Source organism: Falco naumanni, chromosome 2 (genome assembly GCF_017639655.2).
Source record: "Falco naumanni isolate bFalNau1 chromosome 2, bFalNau1.pat, whole genome shotgun sequence".
NCBI classification, from domain to species: Eukaryota; Metazoa; Chordata; class Aves; order Falconiformes; family Falconidae; genus Falco; species Falco naumanni.
The window spans coordinates 97,026,356-97,052,257 of record NC_054055.1 but is presented as its reverse complement, the minus strand read 5'-3'; the positions used below and the strand labels follow the sequence as shown (position 1 = coordinate 97,052,257).

Genomic DNA, 25,902 nt, shown 5'->3' with positions numbered 1-25,902 from the left:
CAGAGACTTATGTATGCAGATGCCTTAAGCCTCACAGTCTAAACCAAGAGTCTTATCCACATTGAAACACTCTTAGCAACATTGATTTTTGGTCTCTGGATTTTTTTATATGACAACCAAGTGCTAAATCAAAGGTTAAAACGTAAAAAAAGCTTCTTTCACTTCAGAAAGCACAATAAAAAGAAATAGCTCAGCATAATCTAAAACACCTACCATCAGCATTTGGGAGTGACCAGGGCTTCCCTCCATGTGTAAAAGACAAAAGTTAAGGCTGAAGTTCAGAACACTGTGCTATTTTCTAAATGGGCAACCGACCCAAAACCACAGGACAATATTGCATTTTACATTCCTGTATCTTAATATACACTTCCACTAGTAGAAAGACCAGTATGTGAAAAGACATTAGAAATGGTGTTACAAGAAAGTTGCCAGCACATCACTACATATGCAACCCGTGCACATTTTTTGTCTATGACTGGATTCCCAAAGCAGCCCCTCCAATGGCCTTCAGTCCAGGTGTGCCCTGGCCAAGTTACTGAGGTGGCCCAGCATGTACTTGCTGTGTGCGTCCAACACTTCTCCACTCCTAAACCAGAAACGAAGGCAGTGTTTCCAATTAAAATGAATAGCCTCAGGTTTGGTGGTACAGATGAGAGACACTAGCAATACTCACTTCGTTTTGGTGCATGGGCTTATCTGAAATTTGTGCTGCTGTAACTAAAAGCAGACTCTGGGAACTACTAGACAAGAATAATGAAAAAAAGAAATACTTATAATGTGTTTGATGTCAAATAATGGTTTAATGAAATCTCCCACGGCCAATAGTTCCTCATAGTGCTGTAAAAGCTGGTCATCTCAAAATGAACTGCTTAAAGAGCTGACACTTTAATTTTGCTGTCAATGGTGTCCTGCTGCGTTTTCTAACATGGAAAGAATATACTCTTCGCAATTAAGGTGCAAGATTAAAACAGATGATGCACACTGCTGTTTAGTGACCTACTATTGCTAATATAATGAAAAACGTGCATGTGTTTTCACCTGTACTTGCAAATTTCCAACTTTTCAGTGTACCCACACCTTAGGGATTATTATGCTTCCTGCCTTTGGGACCCACTGCTCAGTGGGAGTCTCTTCACTGAGCAATTGAGAAATGGGATACCCAAACAGACAAAGAAAACATAGCAACTTTGCTGCTCCCTGAAAGGCAACAATGGGAAACTACAGTGGGCTGGAGACAGTCTGCTAAATGATTTATGATGTACAGCCCATTCCTGAATTATTTTTTCCCTATTAGATGTGCATTAAAACATGGGAGCCTGACACATGGAAAATCTTATCCGGCCTCAAAGGGAAAAAAGTCCCCCATCCTTCCATTACCTCAAGGTTTGACCATTCCAAGATGATGCTACTGTCTTCTAAAGAGACTGTGCTATAGTTTGCTCTAACTCTGCTGAATACCAACTTGGATTTCAAATACAGCTTTGAAATAATCATCATACCAACAGAGACTTTATCTACTACATTCATTGCTTGCATCTCGGCAGACTATTCCTCAAAAACCTGCCTTTGTTAAACACAGCATTATACAATGCTACCTCATTCCTAGTCACAAAACTTTCAAAAACCAGGGAATCCCCTCATCTAATACTGCACACTACATTAAAGTACCACGTTTTATTTTTACACAAGGATTATTACCATTCCCTCAGATTTCAATTGATTGCTATGGACCATGTAAAATGCCACAGACCAGAGAAGCTACGTTTTCACATGGATGTTTTTATTGATTTATCAGGCATTGAATCAAGTATTGTAAAATAAACAGATTTTGTTTGTTAAAAAATGTCCAGAAGAATACCATTCATAGCAAACTTGTTTCCTCATAGTCATACAGAACATAAAATTGTCCAAGAAACAAGCAAAAAAAGGAACACCTGACCAGTTACTGTCAGTTTGTGTGTGTATGTATGTATGTATGCAAATACACAAATTACACACTATATTTGTGCATATACTGGTGTGTGTGTACTCATACATATGTGTACATATATACACAAACATATGCACAAAGAGTACTGACTGAATTAATAGTCCACTGGAGAAATGTGGCTTAGTTCCAAATGAAGTATTCTGTGTTAAAATAAAAATGATACAGCACGGCCTCTAGATAACAGACCGTTCTTTTTCTATTGGCCAAAACCATAACCTGTCTTTAGACTCACGGTCTATCTTTACAATGAAAGTATGTGAGATCATTTGGGATCTTTCCAAATTCATGGTATTATTCCATCCAGCTCAATCTCTGCCAACATTGTATGGCCAAACACTGAACAGCATCTTCAGTTTGTCCACTACTGAAATCAGCTTCTAAATTTAATATTTCTGGCAAAAAAGAAGACACACAGCTTTGCTACATGTACTTAGGTGATACACCCTTTCCTTTTAGGCAGAAACTTGGCAATAATCCTAGATTAAAACTCCTTTCCTCCTGCATCTTTTTATCACTGCTTTGTATCATTCATCTGTTAACTCATTATAATAACTTTCATGCCATCTCAGCTACCTCCCAAATATCCCAGGCCAGATCGTCTGGGCAATGACATCAGATTGTGTTGATAACATTGTGCTCAATTATAAAATGTAATGTTTGAGGATTTATTTACTTTTTCATCTTTGAGAGTATAGGTTTCTTGGTTATTAAAGACACTATGATAAACACCGCAGTTCATTATATGTACACACTATTTTCCCTTACTTATGTCAACTCTGGAAAGATCAGTGGCTCCAGCCTGTGAACCATGGGATGCTGCCCCAGCTGAAAGCTATGGTTCCTCTAACATACTGCCAGACTTTTCTCCATTTAATTCAGCAGTTAGAAGGGCATGTAAAGGGAAATCAAAGGAACATAGATAAGCATTTATTTTCTGTTAAAAAAGGGGGAAAATCAAATAAGCATGTATGTATTCCTCATCTTGCTCATAAGTTTTCTACATCATCATAAGGCAAACTGTAGTACGGCTTTGTACCTGGAGAATCAGTATTTTAAAAATCTGAAGCTGAGCTTAGGACCAGTTTATTATGGACCCATTAGTGGAAAAAAGTGCATTAAGGCATCCTTTTCAAAAGACACCAGAAGCATGGTTATAAATTACTGAGCAAATCTTTTCTTAAAGCTCATATTCAATTCACCCTTTTTCTACACAGGCAGATTTTCACCACTTGCATAGTAACAACAAAACACTGTAGGAAAACCATTTTTTTACTGTTGTCATATGCCTCAAGCATTTCCAAAAATGATCATTTATACGTAAACATTGTAGTAATTACAAAGGGATTCTGTTCTGTAGGAGGGAAAGAGAAAAAAAAAAGCACCTGATTCACCTTTGAGATAAAGTAGGTACAACCTCTGTTGCCTTCCCTGAAGTTCATCCACCCACACCAGGATGAACATGGAGCCTACCCATGCAGATTCCTGCTGCTGCTAAAAACTTGCTGTTTACTCCTCGTTCACAAAGAGGACTGTGCTTTCCCAAACAACCCAGAACAATGGTAACTATGAGCAAACCAGCTGCAGTGTTTCTCCATACAGCACATGTAAAACAGATTTCCTTGCTTTGTTATAGAGACTGCATAGTGTATGACAATGAAACATTTGTACTTAATTTAAAAGAAATGGTAAAGTGGCACATGTCTCACTTCCGAGCTGTTGGCTGGGCTTGCTATGTTGAGCCTTGTAAAATCAGCAATAAGCATTCACATGTCTACCATCAGAACCGTGACATCTTCTATTACAATCAACCCTTAAATGATGCCGTGCTTTATCAAATTAGTCTACAGTCAGACCTTGGATTGGCTGCTCTCCTCCAGTGTTGCTGATCCTCAGAGATGATATCAGTCTTTCACATCCTCAGTGATTCTACACTGTTTCCCAAAGATGAAAGCGAAGCACTGGTAGATGGGAACGTTGCCATCAATAAAATAAATCACCAGATGATTTATCCACTCACATTTCTAGGAGATATTCCACATGTTTTTTATGAACAGGGAGAGCACAGCCCTGTGAACAGAAGTAAATTAAACTTTCTTTTTTTGCTGTGTTGGCTAGCTTCACTTCCTCACTTGTTTATTTTTGTTCTTTTTGGTCTGCACACTCCCATGTGCAAAGTAGAAATTAGGAGAGCTCACAGTCAGTAAGACTGGTAATGAGAATGTTAACATTGGCACGAGTAAAACCTGCAGTATACTGACTTGTCCACTGCGCAGTTTTCATCCTTCCAATTTCCTGCTTTTATCCACTGCAAAATAAAATGATGTAAAGGGCTGATGAAACTTTAATTAATAGGACCGTCAATGTGCAAAACAAAGAAGTCATTTTCCAGATGTCCAAACCAGGCTTTCCCTTCTCTCTTTTTTTTTTTTTTTTCTTTTTTTTTTATAAATAATTTATAAATCTTCCTGTAAGAGACTAAATACAAAACCAACCAACCAAAACCAACTGCAAAGAAAGTTCTAAGATACTATTAAAGCCATGTCTTGTCCTTTTTTACAAAGTACACAGAAAAGAGATATTCTCCTCCTTTCAGTTCCAGCTGGATTCGGCAGCGACAGCTGGGATGCCATGCAGTTCCCCAGCTCTGGGCAAGCCCTGGAAGGCAGCTGCCTGGCCACCCTGGGCAGATGTGTCGTCCTACCTTTTGGCTTTTAGCAGTCATGCGAGCTGCTCGGAGGAGTCTAGGTGGTCAGGGATAGGCAAGCCAGTTATAATGGTCAAACACTTATTCCACACAGTGAACGTGGGGCACACCGGCTGCCCAAATGTAATGTCAAAAGTGTAAAGGTGTAGGGAGTTCAAAGCATCGTAAAAAGCAAGGGAACCATTGTCATAGTCCAGCAAAATCCCGACCCGTCGGAGGTGAGGCGCAGGCTCGATGGGGATTTCTTTGCTGTTGTGCCGCACCACCCATGTGTTATTGCAGCGGCAAAGCACCCAGGAGGCAGAATTCTTCCCGATCCACTCATGCTTTGGTGCTGACTTGTAGGAAATACCAATGGCATACCTGCAAAACAAAAAAAAAGCTCAAGGAAACAAATGCTTCCTGTCACATTGGTCTCTTGTGAATGTTAAATGTTAGCCCAGAGGACTCACTGGAATCCCCCAGCCTCTTCTGCTGGTTAAATTCTAATTAAGTGATGTTTTACCACAATATCTACACAGGCTTAGCTAATGTTTTTCTCCATACCTCTTTTGGATCTGAGAGGTCAGAGAAACTTTATTGTCCCTCATATTGTTTGTAGTTTGGCTGCTATGATAATGTTTTTGCCTTTGGTATTCAAAAGCAGGTTTGCTGAGTACTCAGCAACTCAGAGTTTAAATCGCTGGGCCTCAAATTTCTACTTTCAAACAGATGAAAAGAGAGGAATTCCTTGATTTTAAAATACGCTGCTATCTGTCAGCTAATCTGATCTCTCCTTGCTCCTTTAATATATGGCCCAGAAGAAGGAATGCAAGAGTAAGCATCAAAGGACACATTAAACAAAAAAAAAAATTTGCCATTCCCAAATATGTTTTGCCAGATGTTGGTGTGGTTTTCAGATTCAAATGAGCACTTCTGAGACTGGGTTATGGGCCAAGTGAAGCAATTGTAGGTGAAGACATTTGCGCTGCAAACCATAATTTATGGCAAGATGTGCAGGGTCAAAGGATTGTGAAAATGTTGTCATTAAGGGACACTAAGGGCAAATACCTGATTTCTCATATATAACAGAAATGTAAAAGTTCCTCACGTTCTAGAGACACTGCAGTATTTGTTGGGCTTTCAACCAACAGAGATTAATGTGCCATAAGTTACTTTATTTCCATTCCTTAGTGTTGGCACAGGCAAACAGCATTTTTCTTGTTTGAGACAGTGGGCATACCTGAAGATCTTACTGATTTTTCCACTCCATTAACCTCCATCATGACTGTTGCCTTTGAATCCCAAAGGGTGACATCGCTTCCACTAGCTAAAAGGCCCCTGAAATCGACCCCTGTATGACACAGAGGACCATTCAGAGGTGGAGGAATGCACTCCTGTTCCTGCTCCTCGCTTCATACCCTGGGGCACAGACCTACAGCTCTGCTGCTTCGAGCCCCCTCCCCAGATGCAAATCTAACTTCCACCCCTGTAAAACTGGACCATCGCATTGTCTTTATATTGATTTATTTCTTTCTTCTTACTGAAGGGCACTAGGTTCTTTCACATTTAGTAAAGAAATGATCACGCTTAGAAAGTTCGCTCTGTTGTACAAACAAGATGAAGCTTTCTGAGCTCCCCAGTTCACTACAATCATAAAATGCACTGTATGTGGATTCAAAATACAGCCATCCCGAGCATGGAGATGTGAAGGCCGCTAAATATAAAGATGCTCTATCTGGCAGATTTAGTTCCAGAGCCCAAAAGTGCTGGAAAATGGGAAAGTAGTCTGATAAATTATGTGAAAGTATATGCTTGTCTTGCTCTTATACTGTTCCCCATGCCTCTGCTACTGGTCTCTGTCAGAGAAACTGTGCCAGGACCTGCACAGTATGAACTGGTGATTCTTTTCACATATATTTTTATATACATACCATGTACTCCCGCTTATAACCACTTCCCAGTAATGCCGCCCGCTGTCAATGAACACATTGCCAGCTACTCCATAGCTCCCTTGGCTCGTGAATCGCTCTGGTGTGTGACTCTTTTTGGAGGATGTTTCATCACGTTCCACTGTCAAGTTATCATGAGACACTTTCAATTTTCTATGAGCAGATTTGGGGTCCAGTTTAAATGGCTGACCTAGAGACACAAAGATGGCAGAAGAATGGTTTGGCTTTGATTTTGAAAAGGATAGTGGATTAGCAAGCCTCTAAGAAGCCCACAGGATTACATAACCATATTAATCTCCCCCTTTGAAGCATGTTTGAGATAGATGAACCTATTCTGCTCCCTGCAATAGCTGGTTTTCATTGTCAGTTTACTGTCAATCTCATTGTGCACTAACTTCCCTGTGTAGATAATCCCTGAAAAGAGCCCTGCATAATCATCATGTCCATTATCTCTGACCTAGAGGTAACCTGACTACTCTAATTCTTCAATGTAATTGAAACCAATATACATGCTAATAAAGGTCTGAGGGTTGCTTTTTTCACAGCATATTAGATTTAGTATAAATTGCATTCTATTAATTCTGTAAGGATAAGGCTTCATAATGACATCTTCATCATTACTACAAAAAGTATGATTTCAAATCCCACAAAATGAGTTTGAAAATAAGAAGAAGCCCTAGCCTTGTCTGTTCATTCACTCACAGCTTTATTTATAACAAGGACAGTCAATAATTCAGGATCACTTTGGAAGGATGCCCATGTGGTGCTGGATACTGTACATTAAAAAGAAGGAAGTGAACTGTAAATTGGTCCGAATAACACGGTGTAAAAACATTACTGAGGCTGTTGCTCTTGGCAAGTATCTTCAGCTGTAGCACAAGGTTTGTAGACAATAACAGGAAGCTTTTTGGTAAACTGAACCCTGTAGATATATAAAGCCTGCCACAATTTTGACAGGCTTGCTCATTGTGTCAAAAAGCAGAACGACCATTTACCTCCACCAGGAGACAGCTAGGAGAACATGACTCCACAAGTGGTCCAGCAAAGCCCTTTTCCCTTCTCACTGTCTTTTGTATCAAGGGGAAAAAAATATAAGTGGAAGATTTGATGACATGCGCAGAAAATACAACTGAGCGTTCTCATGAAATCTGTATGAGGCACCGAAACATGCACTTCAAATAAAATGTAAATTGTTCAGTTACCTACTTTTGCAATGTGTATTTAGTTATGCATTATGACCAATTATAAGATAAACCCATTGGAAAGTATATGGGGCACATTTTATCTACTTTTTCTTATTGTTTGGTAGCAGTGAAATACCTACAGCCTGCTTCTCTAACTGGTTAGCAGACTTTGTGTTGCTGAAGCAGTATCTGAAGGATGTCCTTCTCTGCACTGGCTTGCATCTAGTCACATCATTACTCACAGTCACCCAAGAGACTGCTCTCGAGCCACGCTGGGTCACAACGAGAGAAAAGGATAAAAGATTGCTGTTTTCAGATGGGACCTCTGTTTATGCATTTGCTTGTGTTACCAGGTTTAACAAGACATAGATTCTTGGTAGCAGATGTGGGGTTTATAGGAGTAGATTTTACACAGAAGTCCTAGCCAGGTTAATAGCAGAAAGGAGAAAATCAGAAATGGGTACATGGCATTCCCTGCAGCCTCCTTCTTGCAACATTTGGTACTGCCCCTCTTTGAGCACCCTCCCCTACAATGATCAGGTTTCAGAGGGTGCACAAATCCCAGTGTTCTCTTTCCAGCGCTCAGAGCTGCCTGTGATGACTACGTGACTGAGGGATTGGCTGGGACACAAGAAGAAAAAGGCTGAAAACCAGTCTTAAAATTGCTATACTACATCTGCTAATAATTTGTCTAACCATTGTTTTTCTGAAGTGGGATCTCTGACTACTCTACCACCTTGCTGAACTCCATAAAAAACTGAGGGGGATGAAGCTAAGAAGTTTTCCAGTCTCCTAAGAAAGAGATCATTTTGGAGGATAAAATTAAACTAGCAATTATCTTATGAACACTGTACAAAAAAATAAAATGTTTTATTTCAAACATAAGAAAAGTTTTTGCTTTGTAGAGGAAAAAAGAATAGAGAGGAAATTAAAACAAAACCACAAAAGAGTATTTTCAATCATTTCACATGTGATGGCTGTGTTCCTAAATGGTATTTCCAGTGACCAAACTACAGATGCATCTCTCTAAAAAAAAAAAAAGAAATATAAAAAAGGACTTTCTGTACTACTGAAGACTGGTAATCTTGAATTAAATTAAATAAGTGGCTTACATTGTGGGAAGAACTTTAAACAAGTGAAACTACTTTGTGCTCTTATATCTTCTAAAGATAAAACTTAAAAAGGCAGACAAGAAAGGAGAAGAATGTGTGCGTGCCGGATCTCACGTTACTCACTGTTTGTCTTGAGCTTGCCGGGCTCGCTGCTTCTGCTGCCTGCCTGATTAATGGCCTTAACAATGAAGATGTACTTAGTGCCACTCTGTAACCCGTGCACTGTGTAGTGGTTTTGTTTGATATTGGGAACAATCATCCAGCTGTCGGCTGAGTTGCATAAACCTGCAATTTAAGAGCACATCAGTCATAACATAACAGTTTATAACAGAGGAACATTTAGAGCACTCCCAAGCACCCAACAACGCATATGAATTTTACTTCTGTACCTTTTAAAGTGTTGTTACATTCACTGAGTTGCTACTTAATGCCACTAACTCATTTCATCAGCCCTCAGCCAAGGTACCTTTAAAGTTCTTGCTCCATGAAGTCAACCAGAAAAAATGGCCATTTAAGAAATGCCTTGGTGGAGGCACAAGCAGTCTGAGATTTTTCATATCCCAGCACAAGGAATTCTTTATTGCTTAAGAACTAGAGGATTATGGAGATCCCATCAATCTACTGTTTGGATTAATGAACTCCATCTAAGCCTCAGAAAACTAACGAAAGCAGTAAAGCTAGGAGGGCTGGGAGGCATGTTTGCTGACAGTCCCCAGGTATGCATTCCTCAGGGCCTGAACCAAATCATGGGAGGCCAAACAGGGTGGAGCATGGGCTTCAGAGAAAGGTTTGGCTCATACACTTCAAACTTTGCCAGGATGTAATCTAAGCCAGTAAATCTGATGGATCCAACTTTTTGATTTATGCCCTCATGGTTCGATGACAGCTGGGAAAGAGCTGGATAATTTTCCAGTTACAAACTTTTGGGGGTACGTTTGATGCCTACTGCAGAAGTATAATATGCAGGAAGTAAGTAAACTAAGACAGGAGCAATATCATCTTCAAAACAGGAAAATACTCCATTATGATGAACGTACTCACCTACATAAATTTTTCCTACTGTGATATAACTGCAGTGACAGTCAATCACCCATACTACTTACTGTACATTTTTGACAGCTCCTCATCTAATGGATCCCCAGTCTGATAGCTCTCTTATTACAAATGTTTACATAAGTAACTAATTTAACATTCATGAAGTATATATATTCATAACATTTTATATAGTTGTACAACTAGAAAAAGATACATGCAGATGGAAGTGTATGCATACATGTACATATGTAAGGCTGGAAAACTTAAAAGAAAAATTCTTGACTGGATTAAGAACTTCTTGTTCTCTGCCTTTGCTGGGCATAGCACATGTTATGAAAGCTACTGTTATTAGAAAACAGCTTTCAGCTTTTAACTCATGTTTCACCAGCAAACCAGTAAGTAAGTACTAGTGAAGAGAATCTTTCAGAAGTCAGTAGCAATTTCAGCTCTGCATATTAGGCAATACAAAACCTTTATGTAAAGTAAAACTTAAAAGGCTATGGGACACAAAACTCGAAAGAAAAAGAACTGTGACACAGGTTTACAGACTCATAGACAATTCATAATCATACTGGGAGATTCCTTCCTAATTTGGGATGTGCTTTTCCTAACAAAAGTTCATTAGAAACAGAACTCAAACCCCATATATCAATCTAAGAATCGTGTAGTTTTTGTCTCAAAGTTCTCTGATATTACATATAACATCCTTGAGAGGCAGGCAGGTATTTATCCTGCTTGGCAAACAGGTAACTGAGGCACAGTTTCAGGTGTGACTCATATCATCTTGTCATCTAATGAAGAGCTTCAACGTCTAACCTATTTTTCTGGGCTCTGAGGCAGAAATGAGTAGTTTTTTTCACTTCTCCAGGTATAAATATCCCACCACAAGTGCCTCCCTTTTCTTGGCCACAGAGAAGGGCTAGGCAACTAGCATAGGTCAGATCTCTACCTTCAGGTATCTCAAATGAGATGAGATGAACCCCCTCCACCACACTGATTTGAAATCTGGAAGTCTAAGCCTGTGGCTGAATGCACACTTGGGTTGTGGCTTTTAGACCATGATTTACCAGAATATGAACAGTTCTTTTTTGCTGTTTCTTGGTGTAAAGTGGGAAAACAGAATTCTAGTATGTTCCTCATGCTCCAACCAGTGAACATCCTGACTCCTTGTAGCCTCCCTAAATATCAGCTACAAGGGGTTCAAACAGCATGCTGGATGTGGATAGAAGCAGCGAAGAAAAGCAACCTTGTGGCACTGTTTTTTTCAAGACTATTGAAAAACTAGGTCATACAAAGCAATCATCTGTCTACCTCGGAAAAAAAGAACTCAGTGTTATACCCCATGAAAACCCCAGTTGTGCCTAGCACTTGTAGTAAACTGCTTATAGCAACATCAGTCCATGTCTTGTTTCACTGAACCATACATACTGAACGACATTTATTTTTTTAGGCTGGGTGTGAATGGGTTTCCTAAGAGGAAGAAAGGAAATAAAAGTAGCAGTTTCCTGGCATAAAATATTTCACTGACTGCTCAGAGGATTCCTCATGTTTTCCCAGTAAAAATTTGACACAGGTATTAAAGGCACACTTGCTCTGTAGCTGAACTGCCACATTGATTTTGCATTGAGACTATCACGTACCTGACTCATAGCTCCTCTTGCAAAGCATTACGTTAAAACAAAAGAAAATGAAGCACTGGATTTAGAGGGAGTCCAGCATGACCAAGGAATCCTTAATTCAGATGCCTCTGATGGGGCATTGAATACCATATAACAGTAAGTGGGATGGATCCAGACAATGGTCCTGGAAGTGTCTTCTCCTTCCACAAGCACACTTTGAAAGCAGAGGTCTATGGTATGCATAGGCCATATATAAAAAAAACCCTTACACAGACACAGAAATGTACAGATTTTTGCTAAATTATCTCAAAACTACATTTACATTAGCCACTACACCTCTCTAAAGGGCACATTTTCTAGGCTTGAATTACACATTTTATGATGCCCTCCACAGGCTGATCACTCTGTAACGAAGCATAAAACTTGGATCTAAATAGGTATATGAAGGACTGTAAAGGTACAGTTGCAATGCTATTAGTCTCTTCTCCAGTTTGTCCTCTCCTACTGTGCATGTGTTTATACATACAAAATACCCACTAATATGCAAGTACTCAGAGTAAATTATTATGTTATTAAATAATCCAGTTAATGGTTAATTTAGATTTCTATGTATAGAAGGCAGAGCCACAATAATTTTAGGTAGTGCTACATCTTGGCTTCTGCTTCTAGGGTTAATGTCGAAACAGTCACAGGCGGGTAAACATTCATTCCACCTGACCTTGACCAAAGATCAGAGTTCCTGAGTTAGGACGTTACTTACCCTAAACTCTACACAGTCAACTAAGAGAGTTGGTAACCCTCCTTTTGACCTGATTCTTGTTCTAAGAGAAGGCTCTATCCTCTTCGATGGCACAAGAAACCTTGGGGTTTTTTTCTTTGACTTGCCAGTCTTGGGCATCCCAGACTACCGGTGTTCAATAAATGTCGGATGTGCAGTGACCGACTCCGTTACTTTGCTCAACAAACCTTGCTGTCCCAACAAGCTCAGCTCTTGCCTATGCACCAAGGGACTCAGTGACGTGTCCACGTGCTTCCTGGCTGTGAGCTATCTGATAACAGGCTTTAACTCGAACTTTGATGCAAAAATCTTGGGAATGAAGTTTTGATGGTGTCAAACTACAAGTCCCAAATCCTTCAAAACAAAGAATAGTAACTAGTGGCAGACAAGTTAAGCTTTTAGGTATGAAAGGATATTTTTTCACTGCATTAAAAGAATTTGTCTCCAGGTATGCCCTGTCAGGACAGCTTTTCTTCTGTGAATGCAAAAGAAGATGATTAAGAAGGTTCAGGGAAATGAGCAAGCAGCCTGGTAACATGGGCATCCAGGGGTAGCGTATGCCCTCTCAGCTCCCTGCCCGTGGCAACAGGTTAAGTGGAAAAGTAGACATCTTCTCCTCACTGGCACAGCAGCAGGAAGTAAGGGTCTCCTACTGTACCCACTCCTAACCCAAGCTATGTTCAGGTTTCTTGTTTCAAAAACCCAGGGCTTTTTACAGGGTTATGCAGGTGGTAAAACAATGTATTTCAAAACTGTAACCTACAAAAATGCAGAGAATTTAAATTACATCCTGGAATGGTGCAGTGAGCACAGTGATGGTCCATACAGGATGTGTGAGTTTTTGAAAACAAGTTTCTCAGACTCTGGAGGTAATAATTTGTAGAGCTATTTCCCTGGTGTTGGCCGTTGATGCACTTTGAAAAACAGATGGAAAAAATCCCAATGTGTAAATCCTCCTAAAATTTACACTGGTAGAAATTAATAAAATATATCTTCCTGAAAACTAGAAGAGAAGCACAAAAGCCATGGGAAGGTTATTTAATCTCTTGAGTATTTTAATTATTATAAAATGCTTTATTTAAATAAATTATTACCCGTTCAAATTAGTAGAACAAATACAGTAGGTGAAGGTAAGAGATAGCTCTCCACTCCTACTCTGCATTCCCATGTGAAAGAAAATCATATATGCAGCATTTCTGCAAAACACATCACTTTTTTTAAGAAATGCACTCTTTTGATACTTTTCAAGAAGCAGAAGTTTTCTTGGTTTTATCCCAAATTTGCTTTTGTACCATTAAGATACTCACCAAAATCCTCTGTAGCAATCTGAAGATTAAAAGGAATATGTTTTTAATAAATTAAAATTTCCAGAAACAGACAAAAGTTAGAATATTCAAAAAGTAATTGGTGAATCATAAAGTCACTGTTTTTCATGGAAACTTGGGCTCCAAATTGTCTTAGATCCTTCAACAAAATTTTATTGTGTCTCATAGGAAGAGTAGCCATGTAACACTGAAAAAGTCCTGGCAGTATGCTGTACCCTTAATACAGTGCTTTTTAGTATTTAGCTGATAACTAACCTAAATTCCGCTTACTAGAAAAAAGAAAGTTATTTACTGCTTTTTGTCTTGAAGAGAGATGTGTTTTTCATGAAGACACCTTGTACCATGGCTAGTAAAACCCTAAACATTTAAATTATAACCTTCCTGAAGCACATTAAAGCAAATCTATGATGTTAAAAAAAGTGCATACTCAATAAATACTTGAAAATTTATTGAAATGGAATAATGAAATTATAACGCACGTTAACTAGCTAGTAACAAAGTCATTTTGAAAGCCTTTACAATATTCAGATTGCAGGTAATTAGCTGCCTCTCAGAAATGCAAATGTGTGAATGGTACAACTCTGAGAACAACTGCTTTAGTAAAAGCCTGCTTCATTTAAAGTTCTTATGCACAGAAGAGGGCTGCCAAACATTTAATAGCCAAGCAGTTTGGCCACATTTGGAAATAATCTTTCCTGTATGAAATAGGATTCAAAATGAAATACTCTATTTGGAGCTTTTCCATCAAATGTTAACTCTCCAATTTTTCAGTTAATAAAAAAGAATATAGTTGATTATGTTGGATAGAAAATACACTAGAAAAACATAGCATTTCTTATTTTTGTTACTGAATTCTTCGCAATCTTGGAATGATATATGCCTCTGGTGGGGGAAATGTACTGAGGAGTGGAAAGTGCAGTCAGTATGGCTATGTGGTTTTAAGAAATGGATTCCAAAAGAACAGTCTCCATTAGCACGGTAGGTGGGTATGTATGCAAAGTGATTCCTGTTGTCTCAGGGGAAAAATGCTTGTTGGTTTAATGTAGTATTCTAGCTACTCTCTTGTGACTCATTCATAGCTACAAAAACACAGAACTGAAGACTATGAACCTGCTTACATTATCTGCTACAGGCAACACACAATACCAATGGAAACTTTTCGGGATATGACAGAGAAATAAATTCTAAAAATAAAGATGTGCAACAGCACACAAATACCATAAATAGAAAGAAATTTGTGCTAAATGCTATTTCATTAAAGCAAGACAAAAAGAAAAAAAAATCACTTCATTTCAGTTCATCAGAACTTGAAGGCTGCTGCACCTGCTAATGCTACTCACAAAGAAAATAGCTCTCTGTGTTCAACCACACCACTAAGGTACACTCTGGTATTCTAGGGACAACCTTGGAAAGTCATTTATAAAAGTTGGGATATTAGATCCTTCTGCAGGACAAAGAATATAATCTAACGAAGTGAAGAAACATCCAGGCAGCGTTCTAAGCAAAAACAGGACGTTAGTGGGCAAATCTTCAGTACCAGTGGATGCTGTAACGAACTGGGAGAGTCTCACTTGTTGGAAGCATGGGCAGATCTGTAGCAGTTAGATTTGGCATGAATATCTCCATTGGAGGTCTTCAAGTCTACTTTAAGTAATGAGATTAAAAACAGCTTTTCAACATTTAGATAACTCTTATATACGCATGTATTTAATTTGGGTTAACTTTATAGCTTTCAATTAAATTGAAACTAACAGCCAGTATATTTGTGTAAGAGCTAGCTGCATCAAAAAAGAGAAAAGAAAAGAAAAGGGGGACACACACCTGTTCTTTCATTTCTTTCTACTATCATTTAAGGTCTTTGGCAAGAAACAAAGTTTTTACAGTGCTACTCTGTTTTATCTTCAAACTCTTAATGACACCATTTTTGCAAAGTGATAAACTAGAAGTTCAGACTGCACACTGAGCACTTCATACTCTACGCAAAAACTACCATATTGCATCGCTGAGAGTAGAATAATAATACATGTTTTGCAGATCAAAGCTTTCACCTCCACATGGGAAACCTACAATACAGCCTAAAAATGAAATAACTTGTTATTTATTCACTGGTAAGAAAAGAGTAAAACCCCACCTCACAAAGGTGTGGAAATGGCATACCTTTCTGCTGCTATGTTCACACTTAGAGCCCATTACTGACGTGCATAAAGTTTTCTAGCATAAAGCATAAAAATGGGTTGCTAAACAAGCGACGTCATGAGTTATCACTAAGTCCTGCCTGCTTAATAGCAATTAATCAGGGAAGCTTTTCTTTCCTTATCTACCTTGCTTCGTTCATTCCAAATTACTATTAGATATTTTTGTTATCCAGCTTGCTAAGATGTAGGAGCATGTGTTGAAGTTTACTTGGTCTTTCCAGCAGTCTTAATTTTTACACTGTGTTTTCTGAAATGAAGCTGTTTAGTGAAATACTAAATGGAGATTTTGGCAGAACATACATCAAATTATCAATAGCCCACCTTATTTTTTACTCAATCCTGAATATCATAATATAGTCACAGCATGCTACTTAAAAATGGTGTTAAAATGCCAGCACATGAATCCTCAGATATCCTTTCAGATGGCTTGGAAAACTAACTCCAGTTTAGTGATGGAGAAAATGAGGTGCACACAGCAACTGAGTCAGTACAAGAGTCTGACTCAGTACTGAAACTTGGCATAGACCTTACCATTTTTCCACTGGCATAAAGCACGTAAACATGTCCACAGCACTGACTTTCATCAAAGTATCTCAACAAATTTTGTAAGAAGAAAACCACTTCTGCACTGAATCAGAACAAAGCCTATGTAGCTCAGTGCATGGCTGGGCTATCTGGTGGTGGACAAAAGCAAAGAGTGGAGGAAGGTGTTAAGGAACAGGGAAAGCACACCACAGTCATTTCTTACCACGCTCTCCCAGACCTCAACAGCTTTCAGCTCTGGGATTTCCTGAGCCAGAATGATGTCTCTGCACTTCATTGTTCTCAGTGGATTTATTTTATTTTTTTGCATGAGCTGTCCAGTCATCTCTTGAACTCAAAACCACAACAACCTTCTGTGGCAATGAGTTCCCAATTTAAACACATGTTGACCTAACAAACTTGACCTTTTGATTAATTTGGTTTGTTTCAGAATTCTTGTTTCATAAAGCAAGTATGTGTCAGCTAGTGGTATTCCAGTTAAACATATGGGTAACAGGAAGAACTTAAAAGACTTCTCCAAGTTCATAATCAATGATCATTATGCACTGAACCCAGAACTGTTGATTTCCTGACCAAAGATTAGATGCTATTTTTTTCTTGGCAAAATAGTTATTTAACAACAAAACGATCCAAAGAATAATCAGTAAATTTGTTCACTAAGGAAACTCACAGATTCAAGCAGAGACTGTATTTAATAGAAAATGTGCTACAATACAAAATATAAAGCAATAAGTGTTAATGCCATTATAAGCTGAACAAGGTTACCATATTAATTGTTGTTCCACTGATGTTTGCTGCCTTAGCTGCCCGTGCACTGAGCCCTATGCTTTGTAGCCCTGAAGGAAGTAAAAATCAGAGGCAAGGACCTAAATCTGTATTTCTGACAGGGGTCCAGTTGTCAAGGTTACCTGAATCACAATGGGGCTGCGGTTCTAACTAACGACCAGTTCAACACAGGCTCCCAAGAGCCTGACTAGCCCAGACAACAGAACTGAGCTCTTTCTCCATGCATCTGCAACAAGGGGCCTAGGATGCAGGAGACAAGCCCTGTTAACGTGGACAATACTTGTGCCGTTGGGAATATGTGCTGGTTTTACCCTTCGAAAGCTCCTGCTGCATGGCACTCCCAGCAAAGGCACAAGAAATTTTAAATTAGTTAATTCTGAATTTTAAAACCTTTTGAATAGTTATTGGTTTGGATTTAAAATTTCAACTTTAAATCTTCCTAGAAAATATTTTTCCTTTTGTTCTTGACAGATAAGTACATTTATATTTAAAGACACTTGGTTTACAGAGAAACCATAAGGCAACAGAACTAGAAAAGGGAAGGTTTATACTTACTAACAACATTAGCTTGTCCAGTGAAGATGGTGTACTGCAGCTCGTAAGAGACCACACTGAACTCATCATCTGACGTCCAGTGGACAGTAATGGTATCATAAGAAGCTGTACAGAGCTCTTCCCGAATAGTGGGTGGGTTGGGAGCTGTGAGATAGAACACAGGAGGTTTACTGACACCATCAGTGAAATATTTCCCTTCTTACCTAAGATTAGGGGATGTATCTGATGTGTGAGTTTGTATCTATACCATCCAACAGACTTTTTAACAACTTTTTGCTAATTCAGCATTAACTTCGATGACCAATAAATTGTTGCAAAGGAAATCTTACTATCAATATAACCACCTAGGAAACCCAGATTTTTAAAATATTTTGTATTAAAGCAGCTTTAGTTTCAGATGCCCTAGCACAAGTGATGTGTTGTGGGTCACCTTAAACAGTGGTTAAATGGGTACAACTGACATGTTACTTTTTCTAGGATTGTTCTGACCGTCACACCAAAATTATCAACGTTTCATTGATGCACACATCAAGAGGGAGAGTCAACACTCCTCACTGTTGACTTGATGCAGTGTTTGCCTAGCCTGTCTTACCAGAAGAGATTGGCATAAGAGGCATTTATAATTCTGGGAAAGCCTCCAAACATTTGTGCTTTCATGCCCAATCTTCTCCTCTCTCCAAATTTTTGTTTCCTAGCTATCCATTCTAACATAGATGCATACAATTTCTATTGGCTATATAACAGCCTTAAAGATGTCTTATCATAACATCACGACTGTGTGACTATTACAACCTAATCTTCAATGTCATTGCTGATTAAATAATTCTAGAAAAGAATTCAAACACTTCAATAAAAAGCTGTCCCTCTTTCATTTTTTTTAAATCAACAAGCAAGATGTCTGCCTAGCAAGCTATACATTCTTCTCTGGTATTAACACACAACTTTGTTTTAAAGACCTATTTAAAGAAGTGAAATTTGAAGTAAACAGGTCTAAATTGTCTTTGCTTTCTTTACAAAGCCAAACACCTAAATAAGAAGCAAATGGGTCTGTCTTTGAAAGATTGGTGGGCCTTCCTGCATGCTTGCCTAGGCAGGAGCTTCGTTCCTCATCATCTTCCTTACAAGCTACCATCATGCAAAAGAACCCCCAAATCCTGGTGCTTAATAGTGTTCCTCTCTGATGTCACAAAGTGCCATCAGGAGGGCACTCAAGCTGAAACAACCAAAATATGCGTGTATTAAAGGAAAAGGAAGGCAACTCTGAATGGTATTGTTGCTGTCAGCTCTTTAACTTCTGGTAGCCACAAATAATGGCCTTAAAAAAAAGTCCCTCTGAAGGAATTCCACCTTTACTTTTGCAACATCTTATTTTTGTGAAACATCTATTTTACTTGCCATTAAGAATTTTTATAGTTCATGTCCCTGGTTTACTGATGTATGTTCCCAAGGATTAAAGTGTGGACACATTTCCAAGCAGCCTCTTTCAACCAAGGGGCATAAGGAAACGTTTAAATGTGTTTCCTGGTATGACCATGATTTGTGATGCTCTAAATATAGTAGCACAGAAGCTTACCAATGCCGGGTTTTTTTTTGTTTTTTGTTTTTTTTTTTTTAACTCAGCAGAGGAGCCCTTGGGACAGGTGGGTATTTAAGAAGAAAGAGAGAAATAAACTTAAATAAGAACAGTGATCCAGGAGGGGAATATAGACAAAAACAGAAGACACTCCACCACCACCACCACCCCCTGCAACCTTCTGGGAAGGTTAGTGCTGTAGTATAGAGGCTGTGTACTAACTGAGGCTAACTAACTGTTGTGAGAGCTATGCAGTACTGCATTGGTCCTATCAGCTGTGTTTCAAAAATGTATCCAGTAGAATCCAAACACTGGAGCTGTTTTTATTTTCCTAGCTGAGGTTTCATTTTCATATTTTGTCTGTCCTTCAAAGGCAAAAAAAAAAAAAATAAATTAATTACAAATATACAAGTGGATCAACTTTTTTTGTGTTAGTATTCAACCAGTCTTCTTCAGTCGTCTCCTGCACCTAACAGAGCAAAATGTTTTACTTGAGAAATGTACTTATTACTACAACACAGGTAATAAATATTAATTTATGGAAAGCAACAATTACTGAAGGCTTAATGAACTGTAAACTGCATTTCAATAGCACCTAAGTGTCTTCAACTCATTTGAAAATGACAGCCTGACTTCCCCCTTAGTATGCACACCTGGTTGGCCTTATGGCTGGAGATTTATAGGCATTCATGTAATGAGAATGACAGAAAAAAGATATTTGACCTAAGCAGGACATCTTTTTCCTTGCTCTTGTGATTAACCCACACCCGCCTGAGACTATACTGCATGAAACTCAGCTCCTTAGAAACACTCATTTCATAAACCACTCAGAATAAAACGAAATATATCTGCTTCTCTTGCAGACAGGCAAGGAAGTCTACATGCAAATGTTTTGTTATGACTTTCAAAATAATTTATAGTCTGGCTGCCAAATTCATCATTCCACAGTGCTTACTCCTTTGGAGAGTTTAAGTCCATAATGCAATTAAAGCGACTGACCTTAATGAGTTATTTTCATTATTACATTTGATAGTGTGTGATTTGCTTATCAAAATTACTAGTACTGCTAGAGAGCTGAGGTGCCACAGGAAAAGTTCTGCAGAGACTTCAGAGCAATCTCAAGGCTGCACCAGCAACTTCCCCCCCGTGGCCCTGACCAGGGTGTGCTCCACCGCTGCAGAGAAAGGGGAAGCCCAGCATACTTCCAGCACAGCAGCAGGACACATAAAGCCTCATACCCACCCTCTGGTCCTGTTTCCCAGTGGAGAAGCAGTGATTGCACATGAGACTTTCCAGTTCTTTTCAGGGTGAGGACTGAGCACTGATGCACAATGAAGTGAGCGAAGTTTGAAAAGGGATGTTAATACTCTCAGCTACTGGCAGACTCACTCTCAGTTACTGGCAGACTCCTGTCTACAAACTGCTACCCGGTCTCAGGGAAAGCTGAAAAAAATGTGAAGCAGATCTTAAACCCCCCAAATTTAGAGTCTTGAGCAGTGAGGGAACCTCTAATCCAGGGGTCCTCAAACTGTTTAACCAAGGGGCCGGCGCGCGGATGCAGTGGCAGGCCGTCATCTGCGGCTGCTTGGTTCCCCCCCCAACCCCCGGCGGGGGGGGGGGTCTGTAAATACCGGGGGCCAGATTGAGGACCCTGAGGGGCTGTATCCAGCCCGCGGGCCGTAGTTTGAGGATCCCTGCTCTAATCAGTGCCAGCAGACTTAGCAAGGCACAATGAAAGCTGCAGTGGTTTAAGGAATTGTTTCCTAATATCTACAGCTCTCCTTGGTCATGGAGTGGCAATCTTCGTAGACGACCAGGGCAAATATCTAGGAATGGTAACTGCTTCAGCCACTCTGACTTTCATCCACTGGTATTCATTAATCAACACTCTCTGATGAGAGAAAATCATTGCTGAAGGCTTCTTTAGTTAATTTGTATGACTTCGACTCAAAACAGAGCAGACACCCTTAAAAAGTCAGGAACCACACCTGAAGTGCCTGAAAGGCAGTAACTAGTATTAGAAAAGCAGATTCTTAAATTTCCTGCCAGCAGTAAGGGACCTTGTGAACATACCTCCTCTCTTTCAGCCAGGTTAATCTCACTTGCCTTCCTTTCAATGTCACGTGCGTGGCTTTTGCTCCAAAGCAGACTGAAAGCACTCACATGGTCCATACACCTGAGAGGCAGTTTAGGGAAACTGCCTCCTCTCACTGGTGAATCTCAGCATGGATGCAGGGGCTACCGGGTGACTCTTGAGACTATATCTAAATCCTCTCAGAACAAGGTCAGAGAGATTGACTAAAACCACCTCAACTTCCTTTTGTTTGCTCTGTCTCTACCTCCCTGCTGGCATGGGGTGATTGACTTTGTAAGGGCTCCTTACTGATTTTGAGTAGAAAAGGAAGATCTAAGCCATCTCCTTGACTTAATGGTGCTAGAAATATTCATATTTCTGGTATGAACATAAAGCGGTTGAGGAAGCCTGAACATGTCTCAGCTGTTCATTACTATCTCCGTGGCGTGTCACGACATTGGACTGAACTAACATGCAGGAATTTGAAAGGCACGGTTACATCAGACACGGGTACAAATCTGATGTATTAGTAACATGTCATGCATGAGCTGGCATCAAGAGCTCAGCCATGCAACCATCTAGACATAGTCTTTGTGTAGACCACGACTGTTCACAAACAACAGAATGAGAAGTTACATCCAAAGCATGAGACTGAGTTAGTTGGAGGCATTTTTTTAATATTTTAATACTGAAACAGTTAAGAGGAAAGACAGGTTGTGAAGGGTTTCCAGAACAAAGCTGTTTTTATGTGAAAATACTGCTGGTATATGCTAGACAATACATGTTTCTTTGTGCAGTCATAGCTGAAGTGATGGATGACGAAAACCTATCGTTGTTTCAGATGGGATTTCTGAAGCAGCGCAAATTGCAAGGTCAGAGAATAGATGTTCCTGCAATTGATTTCAAAATATTAAGACACAGAACAAGTATTTTTGATTCAACAGGGATAAAAAAGTCCTTATGTCATTAATATTGTGCAGAAAGTTTGCAAGTCATATGCATTGCCTGGATACAGCTAGATACATGTTTAGAAAAAGATGAGTTCCAGATGAAGAGCTTGAGCAGCAGGCAAGATAAGAAAGCTTTCAAAAGACATCAAGACTACATATACAGAGAATAATACTATCAGAGAAAGATTAAGGGTATTATTTTAATATACTGAGCTTGACACCTCAATGTTTGGCTGGCAACTTTCGGAGACATATCAAAGATTTTCATTTGGATAGAGAAGCTTTGGACAGCTGCCTAAATAATAAGCACAAACTAGTTAAATTTATATTTGGGAAAGCAATAGACTATGAAGAAAGAAAGATGCAAACTTCAGTGTGCCACATAGAAAACTGGGGTTGGGGACATGGAGGATGAAGGACTGACAAATACTACACTGAGAAGAACCGAAGGAGAAGAAAATCTCCAGAAGACAACCGAGGTCAATTGCTTCGAAGGCAACTGACAATAGAAAGAATGAAGCTGGAATTTAGGCTTTGACACTTTGTTAAGAAGCAGTACAGTCACAGATAGAAGATAGGCTTCTTCGCTTAATTCACAACATTGATATACCACTAGGACTTAGAAATGGTCTTCATTTTACTTCACTGTGAAACATGATAAAAGTAAAGCCCAATTCGCTCTGTCACACAGTTTTCAGCTTAAGATGCATCAAGATTCCATGCACCAATCTGAAAGGGCTAAAACAAAATAGATCTTCCCCGGAGTCTCTAAACAACAACAGAGAATAATCAAGTGCATTTGACTCTTGGGACTATACTTATTCACATAAACATTACATATATACATATATTTACATAAATGTATTTTAACTGTCTGCATAGGTTGTATTTTATGCTCAGATAATTTGGACACATGTTTTGGATTTTGCCATTGTAGCCATATGCTATTTATTAATGTGAAGAAAAATACCACAGAGTAAGCTAAAACTGTTCCTCTCTGGGCATCAAGGGCAAGGATAAAAATGGCAGATTAGGAAAATAACCCAGCTAAATTGCTTGACCCATTTGCAAGCTCCCTTAGACTGAATTGTGAGCAATTTTTCAAGATTGTGGATGAGGTAGGAAGAAGGCAGAGAAGGAGCTGTGGAAATGACACAGCCAGCATAAGGGACCATGGAAAGGATCTTTGTAGCAAGATCACCCTTCATTTTGGTACAGTTAAAATCTTCATTTTCTGCAGTGTATAGCAATATTGACTTATGATGTACAAAGGGGAGAAAACCTGGGAGGTATGGGAACAGACTGCTGGATAGAATTCACTTGGTGTAAGGCTAAAGATCTAATCCCCAGTTTTCTGTATTTGAATGAGTCTTTCTAGCCTCTGGTTGGAGCCAACTAGGAGAGAAATAGGCACCTGCAGAAGGGAGTCAACTGACCTGATATACAGGCCTTTAAATGAAGTGGTTATTCCTCTGCTTTAACCATAAAGGAAGCTGAGGCTGATTATTTTACATGTAGGTTCCTAGGTTAGACCAATGAGTCTGATTTTTTCTTAATTGTTCCTTTAATTTCATTGGCTTTTTATAATTTTGGGGTGAATACTCAACATGGTGACAAAATTCCAGCAGACTTGGGAGAGTGACAGACACCATAAAATTTCAGTGGTACTGTATAAAAAGTTCAAATCACTCTCACCGCATTATTATTGTGTATTACTTACTCAAGTACATGTTAAACACTGATTGCATTCACTAGTCACACAGTGATATAAAAACCTCTTGCAGATAAAATCCCTCTCAGATACAGCAAGAACCCCACAGCTCTATAAGGCAAGGGTGGTTCTGCCCTATGCATGCAGACAGTCTTGCTCTTCCCAGTACTCACCTGTTCATTTATTCATAGAGTGATAGAATAGTTTGGGTTGGAAGGGACCTTTACAGCTCATCTAGTCTAACTCCCCTGTAATGAGCAGGGACATCTTCAACCAGATCAGGTTGCTCAGAGCCCCATGCAACCTGACCTTGAATGCTTCCAGGGATGGGGCATCTACCACCTCTCTGGGTAACCTGTTCCAGTGTTTCAGCGCCCTCATCACAAAAAATTTCTTCCTTCTGTCTAGTTGAAATCTACCCTCCTTTAGTTTAAAACCATTACCCCTTGTCCTATCACAACAGGTCCTACGAAAAAGTCTGTCCCTACCTTTCTTATAAGACCTTTATAAGTATCGAAACGCCACAATAAGGTCTCCTCAGAGACTTCTCTTCTGCAGTCTGAACAACTCCAACTCTCTCAGCCTTCTCTCTGAATCAAAGCTAGAAGCCAGCCCTCTGCATGGAAAAGATCCAGTGGCTGACAATGAGACTTCGTGCTCTCACACTCCTCTGAAATAACACAGGTACTTCTGCAAACCAGGCTAAAAGAATGGGCCCAGGAAGTGTTTTCAAGTACTTTTCTAGCAGTGCTTTTTGCCTTTCATTGCAAATTCTCGTTGCTAACAGCAGATGCTTAAAGACCCTGCAAAATGAAAACGTACCCTGTAACTCTTCTGTTTTCAATTGAACTGGAATGAATTGTTCTAATTCTGGCGTTGAAATCAAAACACCCTAAATTACAGTAATTTGTTTCTCTTTGTGAGTCATTATATACTCTGAGATCACACATTACTCAGGCCTTCAGTAAGGATCTAATCCTGTGGGCTTCTTCAGGCCAGAGCTCTCGGTTAAGTGAGCTGGGGCTCTGCTCTGCGGGGAACCCACCCCACACCCTGGTACAGAGCACAGTGCCTGCTCTCGAGTCCCAGACATGGTGAGGTCCTCCAGTTCGGGGATGAGGGAATCACACAGTGTCACTGGCATGAGAAAAGATCTTTCATTTGCCGAGCCCTTGATGTTGATTGCTTGAACAGCTTCTGGTTGCTAATGGGAAATCTGCCAGGCAGCAATCTGCCACAGTGAGGAGGCAGCCCCAAGGGAAAGGGTGACACGTGAAGCATCCATCCCCCAGGAAATGGGCTTTGGTCCCTGCTCTCCCTCCGCTGACAGCTTCAGGCTGAGCTCCAGCTGTTCTCCCATTTCACTCTGCTGCAGTGGCTTTTAACCATTTCTCACTCCCACTTGCCCACACCCTGATGGGGCGGAATGCAAGGAGAGGAGGTGTGAAATGCATCCCAGTTGTGCTCTGTAGCACCTAATGCTTCCAGGGACATTCTGGGTCTGCTGGGGGTAATTATTCAGGATTAAGAGCAAGAGTGTATTGGGTTTATGTGGCAAGGTTTTAGTAGTACTTGCAATGCATCATTGACTTCTGTGAGAAAAGACCAGGAGCTGACCCTGTGTCAGACACAGTTTTAAGACAGACTTGGTGTTGCCCAAAGCTGAGTCCATCACCGATTTTACTAATGTCTCTGTGATAACATATTTAAGAAAGGGTAGAAAAGGCTGTGCAGTAGCTGGGGGAGAGAGGAATGAGAAAATGTGAGAGAAAACAACTCTGCAGACATGAAGGTCAGTGCAGAAGGAGGGGCAGGAGGTGCTCCAGGCACCGAAGGA

General features: G+C 39.7%; 1 protein-coding gene across 1 annotated transcript in view; it reads right to left on the bottom strand.

The window, feature by feature from the left end:
• Positions 1-1,759: 1,759 nt before the first annotated feature.
• MID1 (midline 1) overlaps positions 1,760-25,902 on the bottom strand; it is a 157,369-nt gene continuing 133,226 nt past the window's right edge. Inside the window, exons 7-10 of the mRNA XM_040582761.1 lie at positions 17,758-17,901; positions 9,045-9,206; positions 6,608-6,815; positions 1,760-5,057 (exon numbers count right to left, since the gene is read on the bottom strand). Coding sequence (XP_040438695.1) covers positions 4,709-5,057; positions 6,608-6,815; positions 9,045-9,206; positions 17,758-17,901 — 863 coding nt within the window. The 3' untranslated portion in view covers positions 1,760-4,708. The remainder of the gene's footprint in view (positions 5,058-6,607; positions 6,816-9,044; positions 9,207-17,757; positions 17,902-25,902) is intronic.